A 22491-nucleotide genomic window follows, 5' to 3' on the forward strand; every position below is an offset into this window, starting at 1 on the left:
TAAAAACCACTGAATGGTATACTTCAGATGATGTAATGATATGGTATATAAGTTACATCTCAATAAAACTGTTATTATGGGAAAGACATTATGGGATTATGGGAAAAACATTTATAATTTTTAGGAAGAAACTTGGATTTGGAAAAGTTTTTCTAACTATAGTTAAAAAAAAATCTCAAAAAACAAAATCATTTAACTAAAATTTTAAACATCTATATGAACAAAAATTGACATAAATAGTGTCTTATTTGTATTCTCCAGTAGATAGCATACTCCTATTTATTTTGTGTGTGCTAAATCTCAGTGCTAGCCTATATATAGGTATAAAAATTTGTTGATTGAGTATCAGTCCTTTTTATATTCCTTTGTATTGGAGTACTTACTTATGACTGACTCATGCTATTATGAAACAGGTTAGTCCTGTTTTATTGTAATTCTCTGTGAAAAGGCAGGCTAGAGTCATAAATAAGAAGCATTAAAAGGCCAACAAGAGGGAAAGAAAAGCTAAGCCATAGGCTGGGAGGAAATATCTGCAGAAAACATAGCCAATAAAGGGCTGACATACAATATACATGAAAAACTCATTTATCAATAATTCAACAAGAAAGTAAACAGCTCAATTTAAAAACAGGCAAAAAGATCTGGACAGACACCTGGCCAAAACAGTTGTTCAGAAGGAAAATAAGTATAGGAAAAGATGCTAAACACCCCGTTTCATTAGGGACTTGCAAATTAAAACAACTGCAAACTAAAACACCTATTAGAGTGGCCAAAACCCAGAACATGGAGAGCACCACTGAGGAGGTGGAGCAGCAGAACTCATTCATTACTTCTGGGAACGCAAAACCATATAGACACTGCGGAAGACCGTTTGGCAGTTTCTTACAAAGCTAAAAATACTACCCCCCCCCCCCCCCACCGCTCCTTTAAACTCTTTTATTAAGTAAATGTAAGTATTAAAATAACACAATGCTGAATAAAAGGGAAAGTGAAAATGCCCCTTCTCAAAATGTTTCAAGAATAAATGAATGCAGGACTTCCCTGGTGGTCCAGGGGGTTAAGAATCTGCCTTGCAATACAGGGATGTGGGTTCGATTCCTGGTTTGGGAACTAAGATCCCACATGCCGCAGAACAACTAAGCCCATGCCACACATCCTGAGCCCATGTGCCACAACTACTGGAGTCCATACAAAACAACTAGAGGGCCTGCATGCCACAACTGAGCCCATGTGCCACAACTAGAGAGTCCATGCACCACAACCAAGATCTTGCCTGCAGTAACTAAGACCCTGCTGCTGCTGCTAAGTCCCTTCAGTCGTGTCTGACTGTGCGACCCCACAGACGGCAGCCCACCAGGTTTCCCTGTCCCTGGGATTCTCCAGGCAAGAACACTGGAGTGGGTTACCATTTCCTTCTCCAATGCATGACAGTGAAAAGTGAAAGTGAAGTCGCTCAGTTGTGTCCGACTCTTCGCGACCCCATGGACTGCAGCCTACCAGGCTCCTCCGCCCATGGGATTTTCCAGGCAAGAGTACTGGAGTGGGGTGCCATTGCCTTCTCTGAACTAAGACCCTACATAGCCAAATACAAAAATCTGAAAAAAAAGAAAAAATGAGGCCATGCTGCAGCCCCCTCCTAGCCCTTCCTCCACCTCTGCCTCCTCTAGACGACTCAGGCCCTCTGTCCCTGAGAGGAAGCCATATTCGGTCTCCTTTGAGGGTCCGAGGTGCAGCCATGGCAGACAGTGGGGACACCCATGTGATGGGCAGTGGCAGTGCAGGCCAGGCCTCCACGGGAGCCACGATGGGCGCTGTCGGGAGCGGTGGCCCCATCAGCCCGGCCTCAGTGCCTCTGCGGGACCTCGCACTCATCACGCTCATCTTGGAGCAGTTCAAGAACCAGGACCTGTTTGACAGCTTCTGCCAGGACTGCCTGGCCCAGATGGACATCAAGCCAGCTTACCAAAACCAGAGGCAGAAAGTGGATAATTTTGTTGTCAACACATCTGGATAAGCAGGAATGGAATCCTTCTATGAACAAAAACCAGCTGTAAAATGGTCTGAGGCAGAGTGTGGTTCAGTCAGGGATGTTGGAAGCTGGAGTGGACAGAATTCTTTCTGAGGTGGTAGATCCCAAACTAACCCATATCTTCTGGCCACAAACAGAATGAGCAATTCATGAATTCCTGGCGGCCCAGAAAAAAGAAGTTGTTCCAGCGCTGCCCGCCGCCCCCCACCAATCCCCCTGAGCCTGGAAGCCAAGACCCTCCAGCTTCACTCCAGAAGGCTTCTCTAGAACATGCCTGACACATTTTGGAAGCTCCTTTGAATTAATGGTGAAGAACTGGATTCAATTACTTCATTCAACTTCAGAATGAAGACAAGCCAAGGTCCTCACTGACTTCAGAGTTCAATGCTGACTGTGGGGTGTTCAGACAGGAGAGGGAGCAAGCAGGGCTGTAGGAAAGTGACTGTGTGGGCCCCCGCATGGTGCTGCCATCTGGCCAGCCTGTCCTAGGGGATGACACCCAGCAGACACTACAGCTATATTAAGAAACACCACATCATCTTGGGGGTTGTCCTGAAAGTGACCTTCTTACTTAAGAGACTGTGTAAGCAAAAGCTACCATGAATTAACACAGTGAGTCTCAAAGATGCAGTTTAAAAGAATGACAGTAAAGGTTGGCCAGGAGTAGGTATTTGACAATGCTTATTTGATACTGTTTCTCAAAGTTGCAAATCAGAGTGTACAAGCTATTAGCACCAGATAGCTCTAAGATTGTTGCCACCCTCTACATAACTCTTGTAGCTTCTGCTTCCTTTCCACTGCAAAAGGGGTCAAAACATGGGACCCTCCAATGGATGAGGAAATGCAGAGTTGGATGTAGGGAAAAACATTTGCAGACTCTCTGTCCAGGGCTTCTTCCTATCCTGCAAGGCCTAGGAAGTCTTGGGTGTGTTTATTCTCCTGTTTGTGTTTTTTAGAGGGTGAATAAGTGGCTTAAGTTTTATATTAAATCATTTGATACTCTGAAAAAAAAAAAAAGATAAATTATATATTCTTTAGAAGAGCATATAGGATCTCTTACTATCTGAACCCAGTTTATCTTTTGAAACTATTTCCCAGCATTAATCTATTAAACACATTCCCAAATATTGCATTTTTTTCACATCACTGGGCCCTTTGCTTCGTATTTTGCTGTTTTTCTTAAAAATTATTATTATGGTCAAATATACATAAAATAGGATTTATTATCTTAACCGTTCTTAAGTGGACAACTTGTTATTTTCTTTGTCTGGAATATTAAAAAAAAAATTTTTTTTTTTTTGGCTGGGCAGCAAGGCATTCGGGATCCTAGATCCCAGACCAGAGATGGAACCTGTGCCCCCTGCAGTGGAAACGCAGAGCTTTAACCACTGAACTGTGAGGAAATCCCCTCTTTGCCGGGAATTTTCCCTCAGTTTTCTATACTGGTTAAACTTCCTTTGGAAATTTTGAAAACTTTTCTTGATAGTTCTAACCCCCTCCTTGCTCTTGTAACACATCGTACAGGATTGTCTTATCTGTCTCCTCTCAGCTCGTGGGTTCCTCAAAGGCAGAGAGGGTCTGATTTATCCTGAAAACCTAGTGCCCGTTGCAGGGGCTGAGCAAAGAAAGTGCTCCATCAACTCTTCCTACACTCCTCTGCATCTCTGATACTTGCTTCTGAAGCTAAACATGCTCTTAACATAGGATCCAGCAATTCCTATTGCATCTGGCATTCACCAAAATGAGTTGAAAATTAACATCCATACAAAAATCCACAAACAAGATGAACAAACTCTAGAGATCTACTGTACAACACTGTACCTAGTCAATAACATACATTTAAAATTTTGTCCAAAGTGTGTATGTCATGTTGTGTTCTTATCACAATAAAATATACAGAATTTAAAAGATTCACCTGAATGTATACAACATAACTATCGAAACTATCATAACTATCAAAACTTGGGAGATGTCCTTTAATAGGTGAGTGGATAAACAGACTGTACCCATACAATGGAATGTTAATCAGTGCTAAAAAGAAATGAAAACACTGGAGGAAACGAAAATGCATACTGAAAATGCTACACCCTTTATGATTCCAACTCTATGAATTCTGGAAAAAGGACAGTAAAAGATCAGGTCAGGTGTTCAGAAAGAGGGAGGAAAGGATCAATATGTGGAAAAAGGGGATCTGTGGGGCAGCAAGGCTATTCTGTATGATAATGTTATTAATGGAGGATATGTGTTATTACACATTTGTCAAAACCCACAGAATGTAGGACACAGAGTGAACCTGATATAAATTCTGAACTTTAATGTATCAATACTGGCTCCCCAAGTGTGACCCATGTACCACACCAATGCAAGATGTTAGCAGGGAATGGGAGAAAGTTAGAAGGAAATGCTGTGTACTTTCTGCTTGATTTTTTGTTTTTAATCTAAAGCTGCTAAAAGAAATAACATTTATTAACTGAAGAAACAAAAAAGACAACACAGAATAAGGCAGCGGCTAAGAGAGTTCCAGAAAAACATCCATTTCTGCTTTACTGACTATGCCAAAGCCTTTGACTGTGTGGATCACAATAAACTGTGGGAAATTCTGAAAGAGATGGGAATACCAGACCACCTGACCTGCCTCTTGAGAAATCTGTATGCAGGTCAGGAAGCAACAGTTAGAACTGGACCTGGAACAACAGATTTGTTCCAAATAGGAAAAGGAGTACGTCAAGGCTGTATATTGTTACCCTGCTTATCTAACTTCTATGCAGAGTACATCATGAGAAACGCTGGGCTGTAAGAAGCACAAGCTGGAATCAAGATTGCCGGGAGAAATATCAATAACCTCAGATATGCAGATGATACCACCTTTATGGCAGAAAGTGAAGAGGAACTAAAAAGTCTCTTGATGAAAGTGAAAGAGGAGAGTGAAAAGTTGGCTTAAAGCTCAACATTCATTTTTTTTTTTCTATGATAGAAGCATTTATTTCAATTATACAAAAATAACACTATTCCAAACTCAAGGTAACTAAAATGTATATTTTTGCCTTATATACCCATACTCAAATGCTACATATGGTTTCAAGACATTCTTAAATAAACAAGAATCAATTTAGAATCAAGGTAGTATCTGTCAATAGAAGAGACTTACTAAGGCTACATATACTGGAAATGGGAAAATACAAAATGATCTCATGCAGTGATTCTCAACTTTAGTGTGCATCAGAATCATCTGGACAGTGGAAAATTACGTTTAGGAGACTGAAGGCAAATCACCAGATTAAGTAAACCCTGGGTCTCAGAATAAATACCAAAACGACTGACTAAAGATACAAACTCTGTTTCACAGGGAAGAACAAAGACAAAATGCATCATGATATATGAAATCAGTCATTTACGCAAAGTGTGAATTCTCTAAGCCTCAGGTTCAGGAATACTACTACTCTCAAAAAAAAAAAAAAAAAAAAAAGCTCAACATTCAGAGAACGAAGATCATGGCATCTGGTCCCATCACTTCATGGGAAATAGATGGGGAAACAGTGGAAACAGTGTCAGACTTTATTTTGGGGGGCTCCAAAATCACTGCAGATGGTGACTGCAGCCATGAAATTAAAAGACGCTTACTCCTTGGAAGGAAAGTTATGACCAACCTAGATAGCATATTCAAAAGCAGAGACATTACTTTGCCAACAAAGGTCCGTCTAGTCAAGGCTCTGGTTTTTCCTGTGGTCATGTATGGATGTGAGAGTTGGACTGTGAAGAAGGCTGAGCACCGAAGAATTGATGCTTTTCAACTGTGGTGTTGGAGAAGACTCTTGAGAGTCCTTGGACTGCAAGGAGATCCAACCAGTCCATTCTGAAGGAGATCAGCCCTGGGATTTCTTTGGAAGGAATGATGCTACAGCTGAAACTCCAGTACTTTGGCCACCTCATGTGAAGAGTTGACTCATTGGAAGAGACTGTGATGCTGGGAGGGATTGGGGGCAGGAGGAGAAGGGGACGACAGAGGATGAGATGGCTGGATGGCATCACTGACTCGATGGACCTGAGTCTGGGTGAACTCCGGGAGTTGGTGATGGACAGGGAGGCCTGGCGTGCTGCGATTCAGGGGGTCACAAAGAGTCCGACACAACTGAGCGACTGAACTGAACTGAAGTGAACAGACTCTGGAGTTTGTCTAGACTGTGTTTGAATTCAGCAAGTTATGAACTCTCCCCACTTCATCAGCTCTGAAGTTTATTGTCAACCTTTGCCTAGAAAATACTATTGCGCAGGACCCAGTACGTCTCACACAAAGCAAGTGACTAATACACATCTGTTAACCTGACAGGTACCCTCCTAATTACAAGTGACTAATACACATTTGTTAACCCGATAGGTACCTTCCTAATTACAATTTTAAATGTCATCCAGCAATTTGCAAATCTCTGCTTTATTTTCCTAAAACTAATTCCTGGATTATAATGATAATGATGAGGCCTTTCTCAGTTTTTGTCTCTTATAGTGAAGCATCTGTCTGCATGTGAATGAGTTTCTAAACATGGAACAAAAACAGTAAATCTCAACAAAGGTTTTTGCATTTTGGATTTGGAGTATATAATAAAATTTATATTTTCATGGGCATATAGAACAGTTATGAATTTTCAATTTTATTACCACATGGTACTCTTTATAACTTTATGAGACCTGTGGCACAGCCTCAATCCTCATTTACAACAGAGAGAGAGAAATTCAGATGACCCCAGTCAACCCAGTCTCTATCCTTCCAACACCAGTCAAACTCTGAGGCTACAACTGGATTTGACCTTGTCTCTGAAGTTATAGGACCTGAAACTAGCTGTTTCCTTCCTCCTTCCCTTCTTCCTCTCGCATTCCTTCTTTTCTGATTAAAAGGAGATGTTGGCCTGGCAAAGGCTAATTATTTATATTCTTAAGACCTCAACTGCATAACTGATTTATTTTTATGCTTCATGCTTTCCAATAAAATGAATTTTTAAAAAAGTAAAACCTAGCATCAGACAATCAATTAGATTATGATGAACGCAGGAGGGGAAGGGGTTTGAAGCACTGAACCCTAAAGCCTCTTAAACACTAGAAATCTGTTTTCTGAGAGTCACTCTTTTATTAAAAAAAAAGTCAAGATATTAATTTTCTCTACTTGCAAACAGCATACTAAAAACTGTAATATTGGGAATAACTTTTTAAAATCTACGTATCCCTTCACCTTTACTAAATCTTAAAAAAAAAAAAAAAGGCAAATAAAGATATTATAGGAGAGCTCAGTTCCAGAATTCAAATAGAGTATTATCATCATTTAAAAGAATACTTATTTATTATAAAAATACATTTTTTTGATGCATTGTAATTGAGCATACAGAAGTTATCATTTGCTTTTGAAATCTGATGGTTTGGTCCCAGACAAAATTGTAATTCCATTGCTTATATAGCTAATAATTTTCTTAAAAATATCTGGAACTGGGTAGTTTAATTTCCTTCAGGGGGTTAAAGAAAGTCATAACCTTTACTCCTTTTTTGAATACAAATCTGACACTTAACTTTAGAGATTTAAACATTTAGACACCTTGGCTAAATTTTGGTAGAGAAGTGAGGTCAAAAAGTTCAGAGAACTCATAATATCACGATACAAAATCACACTGATGGGAATTCTGTGTCCATTTCTTTGATGTCTGTAGTCCTAACACCAGGCCATGAAAACAGCAATGATTTAGCTGCTGCTGCTACTGCTAAATCGCTTCAGTAGTGTCTGACTCTCTGTGACCCCATAGATGGCAGCCCACCAGGCTCCTCTGTCCATGGGATTCTCCAGGCAAGAATACTGGAGTGGGTTGCCATTTCCTTCTCCAATGCATGCATGCACGCTAAGTCACTTCAGTTGTGTCCGACTCCGTGCAACCCCATGGACAGCAGCCCACCAGGCTCCTCTGATCACAGGATTCTCTAGGCAAGAATACTGGAGTGGGTTGCCCTTTCCATCTCCAGCAATGATTTAGAGACCCAATGAAAATAGAAACAGTAATTCTGGTGGGATCTGGATAGCACCTGACCCAAGAATGATTTCAATTAAATTAAGAGGAGGGCAGATTGCATCTGATTACTCTGAAATTTTGAAAAACATAAAGCATATTGTGGACAAAAAATGTCACCTGCTAATCTCAGTAAACAAAAGATGTTGTGGCCATCAAGCGATCGGCCATAGCAGCTGCCTCCAACAGTACAACCCTGAGGGGATTCAGAATGGAGAAAAGCAAGGTGCTGGCCCTAGATAGTAAAGATGCTTGTCAAAGGAATAACTGCAATGAGCCCAGACTCTCGCATCTTCCCATACAGAGAAAAGTGCTAAATTCATTAATTTGAGATGTCTAGTTTTCTCTAATTAGTAACCTTTTGATGTTCCAGCTACCTGTTTTTTCTGTTTTCACTCCCCCAGCCCTAAACTCCTGTATATCCTGGCTATTCCCCTAACTCTCTGAAACAGTCCTTCAGAGCTATCTCAGAGGCTGTCTCCTGGGTTTAAGTCCTCAGCATTTCTGTTGATCATATCAGGCTTCCCTCGTGGTTCAGTGGTAAAGAATCTGACTGCAAATGCAGGAGACGTGGGTTCAATTCCTGAGTCAGGAAGATACCCTGGAGAAGGAAATGGCAACCCACTCAAGTATTCTTGCCTGGGAAACCCCATGGACAGAGGAGCCTGGTGGGCCACAGCCCATGGGGTTGCAAAGAGTCAGACATGACTTAGCAACTGAGCATGCACTCATGTCTGTTGAATAAAACATAACTCTCAACTTTTAGGTTTTGCCCTTCACCCCACAGCCCTCACTAGTTGACCCGATTAGTTGGTGACCACAAAAGGACCTAGAGCTGACTTCTCTCCTTCACCTGAACTCTATGAGGAATGAGAGCCTTGGTACCAGTAGTGGCCTCTTCTGCTCACCCACCTCCTTGGAGAGTCAAGATGAATCCAGGTGACTCTTTCCTGGTTCTAGGAGCTCCAGATTATTGGTTGATGATTCTGAGTTTTATCTGGAGAAGTATAATAGGTACCTAGCTCCCCAGTTGACAGATGTTGAGTTGAAAGCTCCCTGGCTGAAAGACACTGAGTGGACTGGGTGATTAAGTGAGAGGCTGGCCTAATATCTTTGCCTCCAATTAACATTCCAGCTAGGTTTATCTACATACAAAACTTATACTTCCAAGTATTTACTTAATTGGGAATTATAGGAAATCACGCCTTGAAAATGACTAAGATGGGGTTGTTTCATTGTGTACAGAGTTAAGTCAGAGAAAGCCAGCTTGATAAAACATCTTTTCAGAATTCCCTTAAAGAAATAAAAGTCCTCTAGGAGGAACTTGCATTTCTCTTTCTGTGTCTTTGCCTACTTGCCTAAATGCCTACTTGATCTTTGGTGTTGTATGGGGGTGTATGTGTGTGTGTCCTGAAAGTTGGTCTCTGCCTTCCAGAAGGTACACATATGTTGTACATCTGTCAGCCAATAGAACAGACTGAGATTCTGCACAGTCTGTTGTCCACTGGGCCAACTCTCAGGGACTTTGCAATCTTAATCTTTATTGTGTTAGCCTTCATTTTCTTAGACTATTTTGGGGAGTAAAGCTTCTGGATCTTGTTTAGGTGGCATTCTTCACACTCTTGTGGGGAAGCCTCTTGCATCTTTTATGTTTGAGTCACTTTTAACATATAGCTCATTAAGGGCCAGATGATGATCTTTTAATTGGAAAAACTTTTAAATTGGTAAATTTTTAGAGAGCTCTCATAACAAGCACTGTTTTATTGATACCCATGAAAAAAGCAAATTAGAGGGTGGGAAAACACATATAATGATTAACCTAAGAACTCCTTTAAAACAAACAAAGAACAAAAGTTTGGGAAGACTTATTTTTGGTCTCTGCTTCCCCCTCAATGGGTCTTATAGATGCTAATAAAAGCATTAGAATAATTAATGTTAAGATGAAAGTTAAAAAAAAAAAAAACTGAAGGGGAAGTCTACAGACTTCTTCCCAAAAAGGTGAAAATTTTTAAGGTACTTGTTCCCCAAAATAAAGAAATCTAGAGATGGTTATTGATAAATGGGATAAATAAGACAGATGTTAATGGGATTAAAGCAAAAGGATTTTATACAACACTAAGAAAAGATGGATGAGCCAAAGGGACACCCTGTTGGTTCCCAATATTAATGAGCCCCAAACAAGTCTGCTTTATTTACCCAGTTTAAAAAATATATACCCTTAAAAGGCTGGGGAAAAAATATACTTAGCTACACAGAAGAACTGTACAAAAAAGATCTTCACAACCCAGATAATCACGATGGTATGATCACTCACCTAGAGCCAGACATCCTGGAATGTGAAGTCAAGTGGGCCTTAGAAAGAATCACTACAAACAAAGCTAGTGGAGGTGATGGAATTCCAACTGAGTTATTTCAAATCCTGAAACATGATGCTGTGAAAGTGCTGCACTCAATATGCCAGCAAATTGGGAAAACTCAGCAGTGGCCACAGGACTGGAAAAGGTCAGTTTTCATTCCAATCCCAAAGAAAGGCAATGCCAAAGAATGCTTAAACTACCGCACAATTGCACTCATCTCACACGCTAGTAAAGTAATGCTCAAAATTCTTCAAGCCAGGCTTCAGCAATACGTGAACCGTGAACTTCCAGATGTTCAAGCTGGTTTTAGAAAAGGCAGAGGAACCAGAGATCAAATTGCCAACATCCACTGGATCATGGAAAAAGCAAAAGAGTTCCAGAAAAACATCTACTTCTGCTTTATTGACTATGCCAAAGCCTTTGACTGTGTGGATCACAAGAAACTGTGGAAAATTCTGAAAGAGATGGGAATACCAGACCACCTGACCTGCCTCTTGAGAAATCTGTATGCAGGTCAGGAAGCAACAGTTAGAACTGGACATGGAACAACAGACTGGTTCCAAATAGGAAAAGGAGTACGTCAAGGCTGTATATTGTCACTCTGCTTATTTAACTTATATGCAGAGTACATCATGAGAAACACTGGGCTAGAAGAAGCACAAGCTGGAATCAAGATTGCCGGGAAAAATATCAATAACCTCAGATATGCTGATGACACCACCCTTATGGCAGAAAGTGAAGAGGAACTAAAAAGCCTCTTGATGAAAGTGAAGGAGGAGAGTACGAAGTTGGCTTAAAGCTCAACATTCAGAAAACGAAGATCATGGCATCTGGTCCCATCACTTCATGGGAAATAGATGGAGAAACAGTGTCAGACTTTATTTTTGGGGGCTCCAAAATCACTGCAGATGGTGACTGCAGCCATGAAATTAAAAGATGCTTACTCCTTGGAAGGAAAGTTATGACCAACCTAGATAGCATATTCAAAAGCAGACACATTACTTTGCCAACTAAGGTCCGTCTAGTCAAGGCTATGGTTTTTCCTGTTGTCATGCATGGATGTGAGAGTTGGACTGTGAAGAAGGCCGAGCGCCGAAGAATTGATGCTTTTGAACTGTGGTGTTGGAGAAGACTCTTGAGGGTCCCTTGGACTGCAAGGAGATCCAACCAGTCCATTCTAAAGGAGCTCAGTCCTGGGTGTTCTTTGGAAGGAATGATGCTAAAGTTGAAACTCCATTACTTTGGCCACCTCATGAGAAGAGTTGACTCACTGGAAAAGACTGTGATGCTGGGAGGGATTGGGGGCAGGAGGAGAAGGGGACGACAGAGGATTAGATGGCTGGATGGCATCATCGACTCGATGGACATGAGTCTGGGTGAACTCCGGGAGTTGGTGATAGACAGGGAGGCCTGGTGTGCTGCGTTCATGGGGTCACAAAGAGTCGGACACGACTGAGCAACTCCTGCTCCCAATCCCTCCCAGCATCAGAGTCTTTTCCAGTGAGTCAACTCTTCCCATGAGGTGGCCAAAGTACTGGAGTTTCAGCTTTAGCATCATTCCTTCCAAAGAAATCCCAGGGTTGATCTCCTTCAGAACGGACTGGTTGGATCTCCTTGCAGTCCAAGGGACTCTCAAGAGTCTTCTCCAACACCACAGCTCAAAAGCATCAATTCTTCGGTGCTCAGCCTTCTTCACAGTCCAACTCTCACATCCATACATGACCACAGGAAAAACCACAGCCTTGACTAGATGGACCTTTGTTGGCAAAGTAATGTCTGTGCTTTTGAATATGCTATCTAGGTTGGTCATAACTTTCCTTCCAAGGAGTAAGCATCTTTTAATTTCATGGCTGCAGTCACCATCTGCAGTGATTTTGGAGCCCCCAAAAATAAAGTCTGACACTGTTTCCACTGTTTCCCTATCTACTTCCCATGAAGTGATGGGACCGGATGCCATGATCTTCGTTTTCTGAATGTTGAGCTTTAAGTCAACGTCTTCACTCTCGTCTTTCACTTTCATCAAGAGGCTTTTTAGTTCCTCTTCACTTTCTGCCATAAGGGTGGTGTCATCAGCATATCTGAGGTTATTGATATTTCTCCCGGCAATCTTGATTCCAGCTTGTGTTTCTTCCAGTTCAGCATTTCTCATGATGTACTCTGCATATAAGTTAAATAAGCAAGGTGACAATATACAGCCTTGACGTATTCCTTTTCCTATTTGGAACCAGTCTGTTGTTCCATGTCCAGTTCTAACTGTTGCTTCCTGACCTAAATACAGGTTTCTCAAGAGGCAGATATGGTGGTCTGGTATTCCCATCTCTTTCAGAATTTTCCACAGTTTCTTGTGATCCACACAGTCAAAGGCTTTGGCATAGTCAATAAAGCAGAAATAGATGTTTTTCTGGAACTCTTTTGCTTTTTCCATGATCCAGCAGATGTTGGCAATTTGATCTCTGGTTCCTCTGCCTTTTCTAAAACCAGCTTGAACATCTGGAAGTTCATGGTTCACATATTGCTGAAGCCTGGCTTGAAGAATTTTGAGCATTACTTTACTAGCATGTGAGATGAGTGCAATTGTGTGGTAGTTTGCCAGTTAGCTGGGGCAACATTTAGACCAGTTACAAGACTGACAAGAGGGCTTGTGTCCCTTGGCTCAATCCCTCACTAGGGATCTGAGAACCTTTTATACAAAATAGTCAAAATGGTTGGAGAATAAAAGAAAGGAAAGCTTCTATGATTCCTTTTAAGACCAAAGCCTATTGACTGGTTTCTAACTGTCAGCCAAAAGTTGACAGAATTGAGATGAAAGTTTATAAAAATTGGTATGGTTTAAATAGGCTTTATATAAGATGTTTTACATCTCTTTTGCTGAATTATACTGTGGGATAGACATGTTTCACTGGGCTTCCTCTTCTTGGTATTCTAAGACAGGGTATATGAATCTGGCCCTCAGGAAATATTATTTAAACATGTGAAAGGAAACCAATAGGGTTACCTGAGCCAAGACAATATAAAGTAAAAACTGGGAACTAATATTCAGAGGCTAAAAAAATAATAATAGACATTTTGCTCTGGATCTTACCTATGTACTCAGAAAGAGGGGCTTTGTCAATGCATTATACAAGTTTTTGAAGGCATGACAAATTAAATCCTAAAGTTCTAAAACCCAGGACTCTTTTTTGATTTTCAGTTTAGCTAGAAATCTCTGATACAAAAGCAAATCATAGTAAGTATAGATGGACAAATCAATCTTTTAATATCAGGAGCTACTGTATCTTGCAAGTCTCTACAGATCAGAAATGTAAATACAGCTCCCAAAAAACTGAGACTGAGCCTAATTAGCTCAATCAAATAAAACCTGAACTGGAGGGGGGAAACTGGGAAAAAGACCTTTTAAAACTCAAACTGTTGGAAAGGTTCCCTCACCCAAAATCTAATTCTTAGCTTCCTTAAGCGTTTATCAAGGACAAATATAAATCTGAAGACCTTTCCACAAATAGTGAAGTATTAATCAGACCAAACAAATTTATCTTATTCCAACTGTTACTTATAAACTTGTGAGTTTATATGGCAATACCTGATTCATAACTAAGTTTTTAGAGTGAATCTATGCGATCTCTAGTTTTGTCTGTTTATGTGTCTGGGTGTACATCACATATGAGATATCTCTGACTCTGGAAAATATGAACAAAATTAAACTTATAAAAGAGGTCTGTGGCGGATTCATTTCGATATTTGGCAAAACTAATATAATTATGTAAAGTTTAAAAATAAAATAAAATTAAAAAAAAATAAATTAAAAAAAAAAGAAAAGTGATATTAAAGGTGCCAAAGATGACTTGTGGCACTAATAACAAAAAAAAAAAAAAAAAAGAGGTCTATTTAATTGACTTAAAGTAAGTGTTTACAAACTAAATATTTCTAAATATAAAAGCAACTTGTTGGAGGGAATTTGGGGTTCACATGGTCTAGAAAATATTCAATATTAAATTAACATCTGATATTAAAGTTATATTAAGCTCATTGGTTTAGTCAATACAGACATGTCTTACTTTTATTGTACCTAAGTTTACTGAAGGTCAGTAAGTTCATGTCATTTCTGTTATAGAGTTTGTCAATGTGAAAAAAAAATTAATTTGATATGACTTTAAGTTAACCAATAAAGGTAAATGAGATAAAAGTTTTCTGGTGAACTCTTTATGAATTCTTTTGTTTTGGGTATGTTTATCTTAAAATAGTTTCTTCAGATTTTTGGTAATTTGAATTTTGATAAGTTAAATGATGGTAATTCCTTGAATATCCAGGTCATTTCAAATAAGATAAAATACTGGAACATTAATTGCTAAACAGGTCTGAATTGACCTACTTTTGTTTCCTCACAAGAGGGAAACCAAAGATCTTTGGCTTTATTGGACATATCTTATATCACATAGAATAAAGAAATTATGTTATGAGAAGATATATGTTTCTAGAAGTTATAGAATATCCCAAATGGGAAATGCTGGTTTCACAAACAGTTCATAATCACTTGTTCCTTTTAGGTTTCTGCTAAAGATTAAGGTTTTTAAGGGTTAACATTATAACATGTAATCAAAGCCACTAAAACTATCAAGGGAAGTAGTTCAGTGTATAAGCAAAGTAGGATATATGTTTTCGGCAAAAGAAGATTGAAGAATAGAAATGAACCTGTTGGAACTGTAAGGGTGATTTTGTCCTAGAGCCAGTTATTTCTGGATTAAAAAACTTAAGGAACAAACTAATAAGAATAGAGAAAGTTGTGGAAGGTCTATAGAAAAAGAGCCCTGAAAAAGGAGTTTTGAAAATGGTCAGGCTAGGATTAGATTAAATTTAATAATGTAAATGGATTTTGTAATTAAAAGTAGGCTGGAGTAGGACTGGTCTTGGTTCCTCTCTCTGTTAAGAGAACAAAATTTTCCCTGCTTTTGATAACAGATTGAGTTTCTGTGCCTCTAAATGATCTGTTTTTGCTTTTGAAATATTTTGTCACTTTGGTTAAGTGAATAAGTGTTGTTTCACAATGACCTATGATCCTACTTGACCAGTGTTTTGAAACCTTTTTGATATTTTTGACAAATGTCCCAAATAGCAAATTCTAACTAAAGTCCTTTTGACCTTCAACTAACTCTGGGATACTTCAAAGGAACCCTGATATCGCAGAGAGATATTAAACTAATTAGGTTTATTTATGTTAATGTACATGGGAAACATTGCCACATAAGCGGTGGTGAAGCCATCTAAGGTTAGATGTCATTAATACAGATATTCTAAAGTAAATAAAGAACTCCCACAAATCTGGTATGCCCTGTTATCAATATAATGCTATTAATCATAATTCTAGTTATTATCTTAAAATGCTGTCACAGAAATATCCAAGTTTCTTGTCAACTGCATTGTAATCAGATCTTTAACCATGTCATTTTAAGTATTTTGTCATTTATAGACAATCATTGCTTCACTCTGATACTTTTGTAAAATGAAGATCTTCAAGATTTATAAAAATGACTTTTTGGCAAATACAAATTCCTGATAATTTTCAGATCATATCACTGAACTGAAAAACCTTTCCTCTTACACTTACCTACAACAAGTTGATAAAGTATACCTTTGTAAATGAAGATGAAACATTATCTTTCTCTCTATGTGATCCCTCCAAAATTTGGCTTGTTCAGCTGGTTCTCCTCTGGACTGGATGGCTTATTTCAACCAGACCACAACTAGTTATACTGATCATTGTTTTCATTTGCTCTCTTGTTGGATTCAAATTACTTATGACTCGTCCCTCTCTCTGTTGCACTATGACCTTATTAATGTTATTAGCTGAATTACTTATATCCTTTCTATTTCCTTAGATTTCCTTTGGCATCATCCAATGTTTAACCAGGCCTCCAACAAAATTAATGTCTTAAGACAATTTACATACAGATTAACTCTACACAGAATAATTGTAACAGTGCAATTCAGATATGGGAATAAACGACAAGGGAAAACATCTCCTGGATCATAATAAACTAGTGAGACTGGCACTCCAGAGAATTTTAGATTATCAACAGGGCCTGATCCAAAAATAACACATTGGGTGGCCTATCAACAGAATCTTCGCCTGATCTAGGAATGAACCTTCCTAGACCAAGGGACAAAAACTGGTCATGAAATGACTCCCAAACGTTGGTCAAATTTATGACTTAGAGGAGGCACTGTGGACAAAGAATATCACCTGCTGTATCAGTAGCTCTCAGCTACTGCAGCCGTCCCTGACTATGTACTCTGAAGGGATTCAGGATGGAGAAAAGCAGGACACTGGGCCTAGATAGTGGAGATGCATATCAAAGGAATGATTTCAATGAGCCCAAACTTTTAAATCTTCCCATACACAGAAAAGCTCTAAATTCATTAACTTGAGATATATATTTTTTAATTAGCAGTAATCTTTTGATGTTCCAATTACCTATTTTGTGTGTTTCACTTGTTTGTTTTTGCAAAAACTCCTATATATCCTGGCTTCTATCTTACCTCTTCAGATCTGTCCCTCATTATTAAATTTAATTCAGAAAAGCACTAAATTCATTAACTTGAGATATATATTTTTTAATTAGCAGTAATCTTTTGATGTTCCAACTACCTATTTTGTGTGTTTCACTTGTTTGTTTTTGCAAAAACTCCTATATATTCTGGCTTCTACCTTACCTCTTCAGAGCTGTCCCTCTTAAGAGGCTGTCTCCTGGGCTAAGCGCTCCCTGTGCCTGCTGAGTAAAACATAATCCTCAACCTTTTAGGGTGTGCATTTTTTTTCAGTCAACAGTATTTACACATTAGGTGTCGTAAAACATGCACCAGTAACAGAAACTTTAAATTCCAATTATTTAATACATGGTAGACAAATTTGACAAAATTCTACTTTTGTGAAATTTACATAATATCCGTGAATTTGCAATATGTACACTTCTTTATTCTAGAACCAAAATTTAATTTAAATAAACTACAGAAAACATTAAGTCAGTTTTGAGAGATATCTTGGAGTAAATTTTTTTTAACTGTTTTTAAGTAAAACAAACAAAAACCGTCCAACGACATCATTCTACCTTTTTTTAAGGTGAAAGGGGAGGTAATGAGGTATTACCAAGTCATCATGACGGTTCTAGGGGCAACCATAACACGATATGCCGTAGAGTAAATTTTAGATAACACAGAAAAATTCCGGGCTCCAGAGAGATAACCTGATGACTTGGGTACCATACAAAAGTCAGTGTGACAGAACAGAGTTCACATTCTTAAGAAAGGAGTAGGACGGCTGCAAGACCCAAATCAGGAGAGGACCAAGGAGAAAACCTGTGTAATAGCTAATTTACCCATTTTCCAACAAGGCTGTTCCAAGTCTAGGACAACATCTGGGCTTTGGGAAGAGGGTCAGCACCAGGGTTCGGGGAAGATTCCGCTCGGGAGCCGCGTTGACAAGTTTCCTCCGCCCGTGACCTCTGCCCTAGTTGTCAACTTTTTCAATAGGGACAAGCCCGGGGAGGAAACCAGGATCCACCTGGCGCTGATCGCGCGCCCTTGCCCGAGTTCTTCCCTAGCGAGGCGAGCCCGGACTGGCCCGCGACCTTGCCCTGTCAACCCGCGCCCGCCGACCCCGCTCACCCGGGCAGGCCAATCTGGCCAGCAGCACCTGCATGTTCACAGCAGACAGGACGCTGGCAGACGCCGGGGGAGGAGGTTGGGCTTGACTCGTATGGGCGCGGGACCTCTAAGCCACTGGGGGCGCCATCGCCCGCCGAGACGCAAGCAGTCACCACCTGTCTGCTCCCCGGAACGCTCCAGCTTCACCACGCTCCCGCCTGTCTTGTTGTGCGCGGGCGCCACGAGTGACGCGACGCGACGCGATGCGACGCGACGCCCGCAGCGCTTCCGGGTCACGGACCGAAGGGGTAAGGGAAGGGACTCAAAGTCCCAGCGCCGCCCGCGGCGGCAGGCTGAGCGGCGTCTCACCCGGCATGCGCTGAGGGCGCCCGAATGGTTGGGGAGGGGTAGGGGGACCACAAATCCCAGGGTGAATTGCGCGCAGAGTCCCAAGACGGTGAGGCGGAGCGGCGCGCACGGCACCTTGGGAGCTGTGGTCTTCTGCTCCGGAGTCTGGGAGCCCGTTGGGAGGTTTTCCCTGGAGCGGAGAGCAGCCTCAGGCGAACTCATTGGCATCTGATTGGCTGTCCCGAGAAAGAGACACGGCTTCGCGGTCCCCGGCGGAGAGCCGAGAGGAGGCGGGCCCGCTGGGCTTTGGGCGCGAGCAGTTGAAAGACGGTTGGTATTGGTTCGGCCTCCCAAGTCCGGTCCAGTCGGCCAGCCCCGCTCCATGGCGAACCCTGAAGGGCTGCAGGTTTCCCCGCCGCCGCCGCCGCCCCCTTCTTCTCCTTCGTCTTCAGACACGTCTTCAGCATCTTCCCCCAGCGCCCCGGGGGTTTTGGGCTGGCCGGTTCCGAGCAGGAGCAGCGGCCGACTGGTGGACCCGCTGGAAGAGGTGGAGCTGCAGATCGGAGACGTGAGTGCGGCCGGCGGGTCCGGGCCGTGTCCCGCACGTATTCAAGAGCCGCGTTGGGAGTCCAGGGCATCCCTCTCCCGCCGCGCCCGCGCCGGGTCTTTGTGCCTGGAGGTCTGGTTCCGCTCTCGCGCTGTAACCCGAAACGGCGCAGTTTACAAACCCACCGCCCTGCCTAGTCTGCGAGGCTGAGGGCCAGACAGGGATTCCTCTGCTGGGACTTGATCCGTCTCCCTCCCCCTCGCCTTGTTTAGCTGGCCGCCTGCCCAGAGCCTGCTGGCTAGGCGATTATCCTTCTGAGCGGACCCAGTTAGGATGGGTTAGTCCCCGCCCCGTGGTCCAGATTGCTTCCCCTAACAGTACAAAGACCCGTCCCTCTGATGGCCGGGATTCCTGGTCTGAACTGCTCGTGTTGAGTCTCCAGTTTGTAGACGCGCGCGGACACTCACAGCCACCCAGCCACCCATCATACACACAGTCGGGTTTCTCGATTTAAGGTCAAGTGAATGAAGTCTGTAGGGTGTCGTCTTAACCGGTAGATCCTCCTGTGCAGATTGCAAACCGCGGGGTGAACTCCGTTATTCTCTCATTCCTCAGCAAGTATTTGTTGTTTTAAAAAGATGGCTGAAATGCTGACACAGCTTCATCTTTGCTGAACCAGGCTGTTCCAAGTGAGCGTGTAGAATGCAGTGCTGATGTGTTTGTTACCCAGGAACAGTGTTATTTTATACGGTGGGTGAAGAAGGCATTTGATCAAGAAATGAGTTTTCCACCAAGAGTGCCGTGTTTTCTGCATGGGTGTTGTTTTTATTGGTGTTAATTGTGAGCTCAGAATGTCTGTTCTTTGGTTCATACGATTTCATGGTCTGCAGTGTTAAACAGATAAAAATAGCGGAGCAAGTCGCTTCCTCCCATCAGTAAGAGCTGTATCATAAGTCCTTCAAATACTTCTGGTACTTGGTGTCAACGGGCACAAGTCGTCTTGTTGAGCTAAATGAGACTCTAGTGTATTATCACCCGAAAAAGATGCTGACTGGTCATGTCTCATACATAATGTATATCTTTCTAGTAGACATATGTCCTCAAAGCTTATTTAATGTAGAAATTTTTTTTAGGTTCCACTAAAGAGCTGGCGTGTCTTAGTTTGAAGATTTTTAACTTTTTAAAGAAAAGAACTTGGGCATTGGATTCTAAGCTATTTTCAGCCAGGTTCATAAAATAGGGAGAGAATTTAAAAAATAAACTTACATTGTTTGATTTTTTTTTTTTTTTTAACTTTCAGGCAGCATTTTCATTAACCAAACTTCTGGAAGCCACATCTGCAGTATCAGCTCAAGTGGAAGAGCTTGCTTTCAAATGTACAGAAAATGCACGTTTCCTTAAAACATGGCGGGACCTCTTGAAAGAAGGCTATGATTCCTTGAAGCCTGACAACTGATTTGACTGTAATAATGCATACCTCCTCATCTATGGTGTTTGCACATGTACCATGGAGACTGGATAATCACACGGTTCTGGATACTGAAGATGAAATTTTTCTTGTTTTTTTTCATTTTGTGTAAACAGAATGCTGATGTTATTTTTGAGGCTGATTCATATTTGTTTATCTTTAAACACTTTCTGTTCTCTGAACTTTCAAAGAATCTTTTATGAAAGTTATCAGTAGATAATAATGCCACAGTGTTACCAGTAGCAAACTAGGTGGGCCATTATGCTCTTCTGTTTGCAAGAAGATGCCAAGAATAGCAGAATTTGAAATTGAGCTTTATTTATGGCCCAAAGAAGGTAAACTTTCATGTTACCAATGTTAGATTTAGCTCCACTGGGCTAAGTTCCCTAGAACCAATGATTGTGTCTTAGTTGCTTACAGATTTCCATCAACCTAAAACACTGTTACACAACAGTCACTAGATGTTTGTTAAATAAGAGTTGACAGCATAATTAAAAGCTGCTTTTTCTTCTTAATTTTAGCATAAGGATGTTAATTGTTTCTTGAAAAAGTATTTGAGTCAGAACCTCACTGACTTGAAGGAAAATGTTATCTTTTTTTTTTAAACAGGAATTTGAACTTTGATAACAACTTTTAAAAATATATGATAAATATTTTTCGCCCCTCTGTGATGCTTTTCAAAAAAACTTTTACTGAAGCCTATCTTGAAAAAAATACATATTTTTTTCCCCTCTATTTCTGAGGTTAACTGCTTTTATGGATATTTCTTATATTCACTGTTTTGTATGTTTAATTGTTCTCCTTAAAGTGCCTTATCAAAATTATGGCTTTGTATTATTACTTTTGGAGCTTGGCAGGTAATAATTTTAAATTCTGAATGTAATAATTCTAAACAAGTACTTTAAAAAAAATGCATCAAATTTAAATGATGTAATTATTTTCATATTATTTGATCTTCATGACAATGCTCTGTTTTACGTCTCATATCATATGTTGTGCACACGTGCTCTCTCTCTTTTGGTGAGTTTGTGTCATATGTATCGATGATTAAGCCAACTAATTCTCTGTTGTGTGACTTCTGGACATATCTGATGCAGCATCTTAATTCTTGTAGCTGTGGAGGTATGCACAGAACTACACTTCCAAGCCCCACAATGGGCCTGTGAAAGGGGACACATGGATGGGCAAAGGATAGTTTTATTTAACATATTAAGTCACAGTTCTTGATTAATTTTTTATGTTAAAGATAACACTTGTGGTGTGTTGCTATACCAAAGAGATGCTTATTTTGATGTTAGAAAAATATTTTTCTTATGTGTCATGAAAATTGCAATTTGTAAAATCTATAAAAATAAGCTTGTTCAAAGCAAATGTTATTTTCATTTCTTCAGGTTCATTATTTTAAAACTTTGTTGAAATATTTCAAACTTAAGAGGAAAGGTGAATCACTTAAAGAACACCCGTATATTTCCACCATGCAGATTTAATAAATGTTAGCATTTGGTTATGTTTTCTTTAGATCTATGAACATATTAATATGTAAGTGTTAGATGCATTTGAAACTTATTTTATTACCTTTTGATTCCATCCCTTTCTCCCCAGAGATAACCTCTGTCCTAGAGGGATTAAATATTCTAGTTTGTGTTTTTATGTTTTTAATACACATATGTGTTATCAAAACACTACAAAGTACTATCTTGAAACTAATAATATTGACTGTATGTCAAATAAAAAAAATACTATTTTGTGTGTGTAGTAACCAGCCTCCAGAGGGCCCCAGTGGTCTTCTTCTGATATTCCTTTCTTATAGATAGTCCCCCACACTGAATAGCGCTGCCTCCTGTAAGTACAGGACACTGAGGAAATGCGGTATGATTTCGCAGGCAATACCTTTTGCCCGTTTTTCTGTTATGTTTTGTCTTTTCCGTATGGATTTACAGCTATTACATATTTTCGATACTACATAATGCTCTGTTATGTATGTTTCAACTGTCTTGAAGTCTATGGTGTATCCTTGTATTTGATTATAGAGTCTTCTTAAATAAACATTTTTAATTTTAATGTAA

At 40.3% G+C, this 22491-nt stretch overlaps 2 protein-coding genes across 3 annotated transcripts in view; one reads left to right on the top strand and one right to left on the bottom strand.

Moving 5' to 3' along the window:
* The window catches only part of ETFDH (electron transfer flavoprotein dehydrogenase), a 44727-nt gene extending 26563 nt beyond the window's left edge, over window positions 1-18164 (bottom strand). The window contains exon 1 of one of the 2 annotated variants that reach the window (XM_061384319.1): window positions 18084-18164. In XM_061384319.1, the coding sequence (XP_061240303.1) occupies window positions 18084-18117 (34 nt within the window). In that variant the 5' untranslated portion in view covers window positions 18118-18164. Of the gene's footprint in view, window positions 1-17794; window positions 18050-18083 lie in introns of those variants that run through there. The other variant, XM_061384320.1, reaches the window with a different exon arrangement.
* A 363-nt stretch (window positions 18165-18527) lies between these two features.
* Window positions 18528-22491, top strand: C17H4orf46 (chromosome 17 C4orf46 homolog). Its single transcript, XM_061384322.1, has 2 exons — window positions 18528-18978; window positions 20258-22491. The coding sequence occupies exons 1-2, from the start codon at window positions 18793-18795 to the stop codon at window positions 20411-20413; spliced, it is 342 nt and encodes a 113-aa protein (XP_061240306.1). The 5' UTR covers window positions 18528-18792; the 3' UTR covers window positions 20414-22491.

The sequence above is a fragment of the Bos javanicus genome, chromosome 17 (genome assembly GCF_032452875.1).
Source record: "Bos javanicus breed banteng chromosome 17, ARS-OSU_banteng_1.0, whole genome shotgun sequence".
Lineage (NCBI taxonomy): Eukaryota > Metazoa > Chordata > Mammalia > Artiodactyla > Bovidae > Bos > Bos javanicus.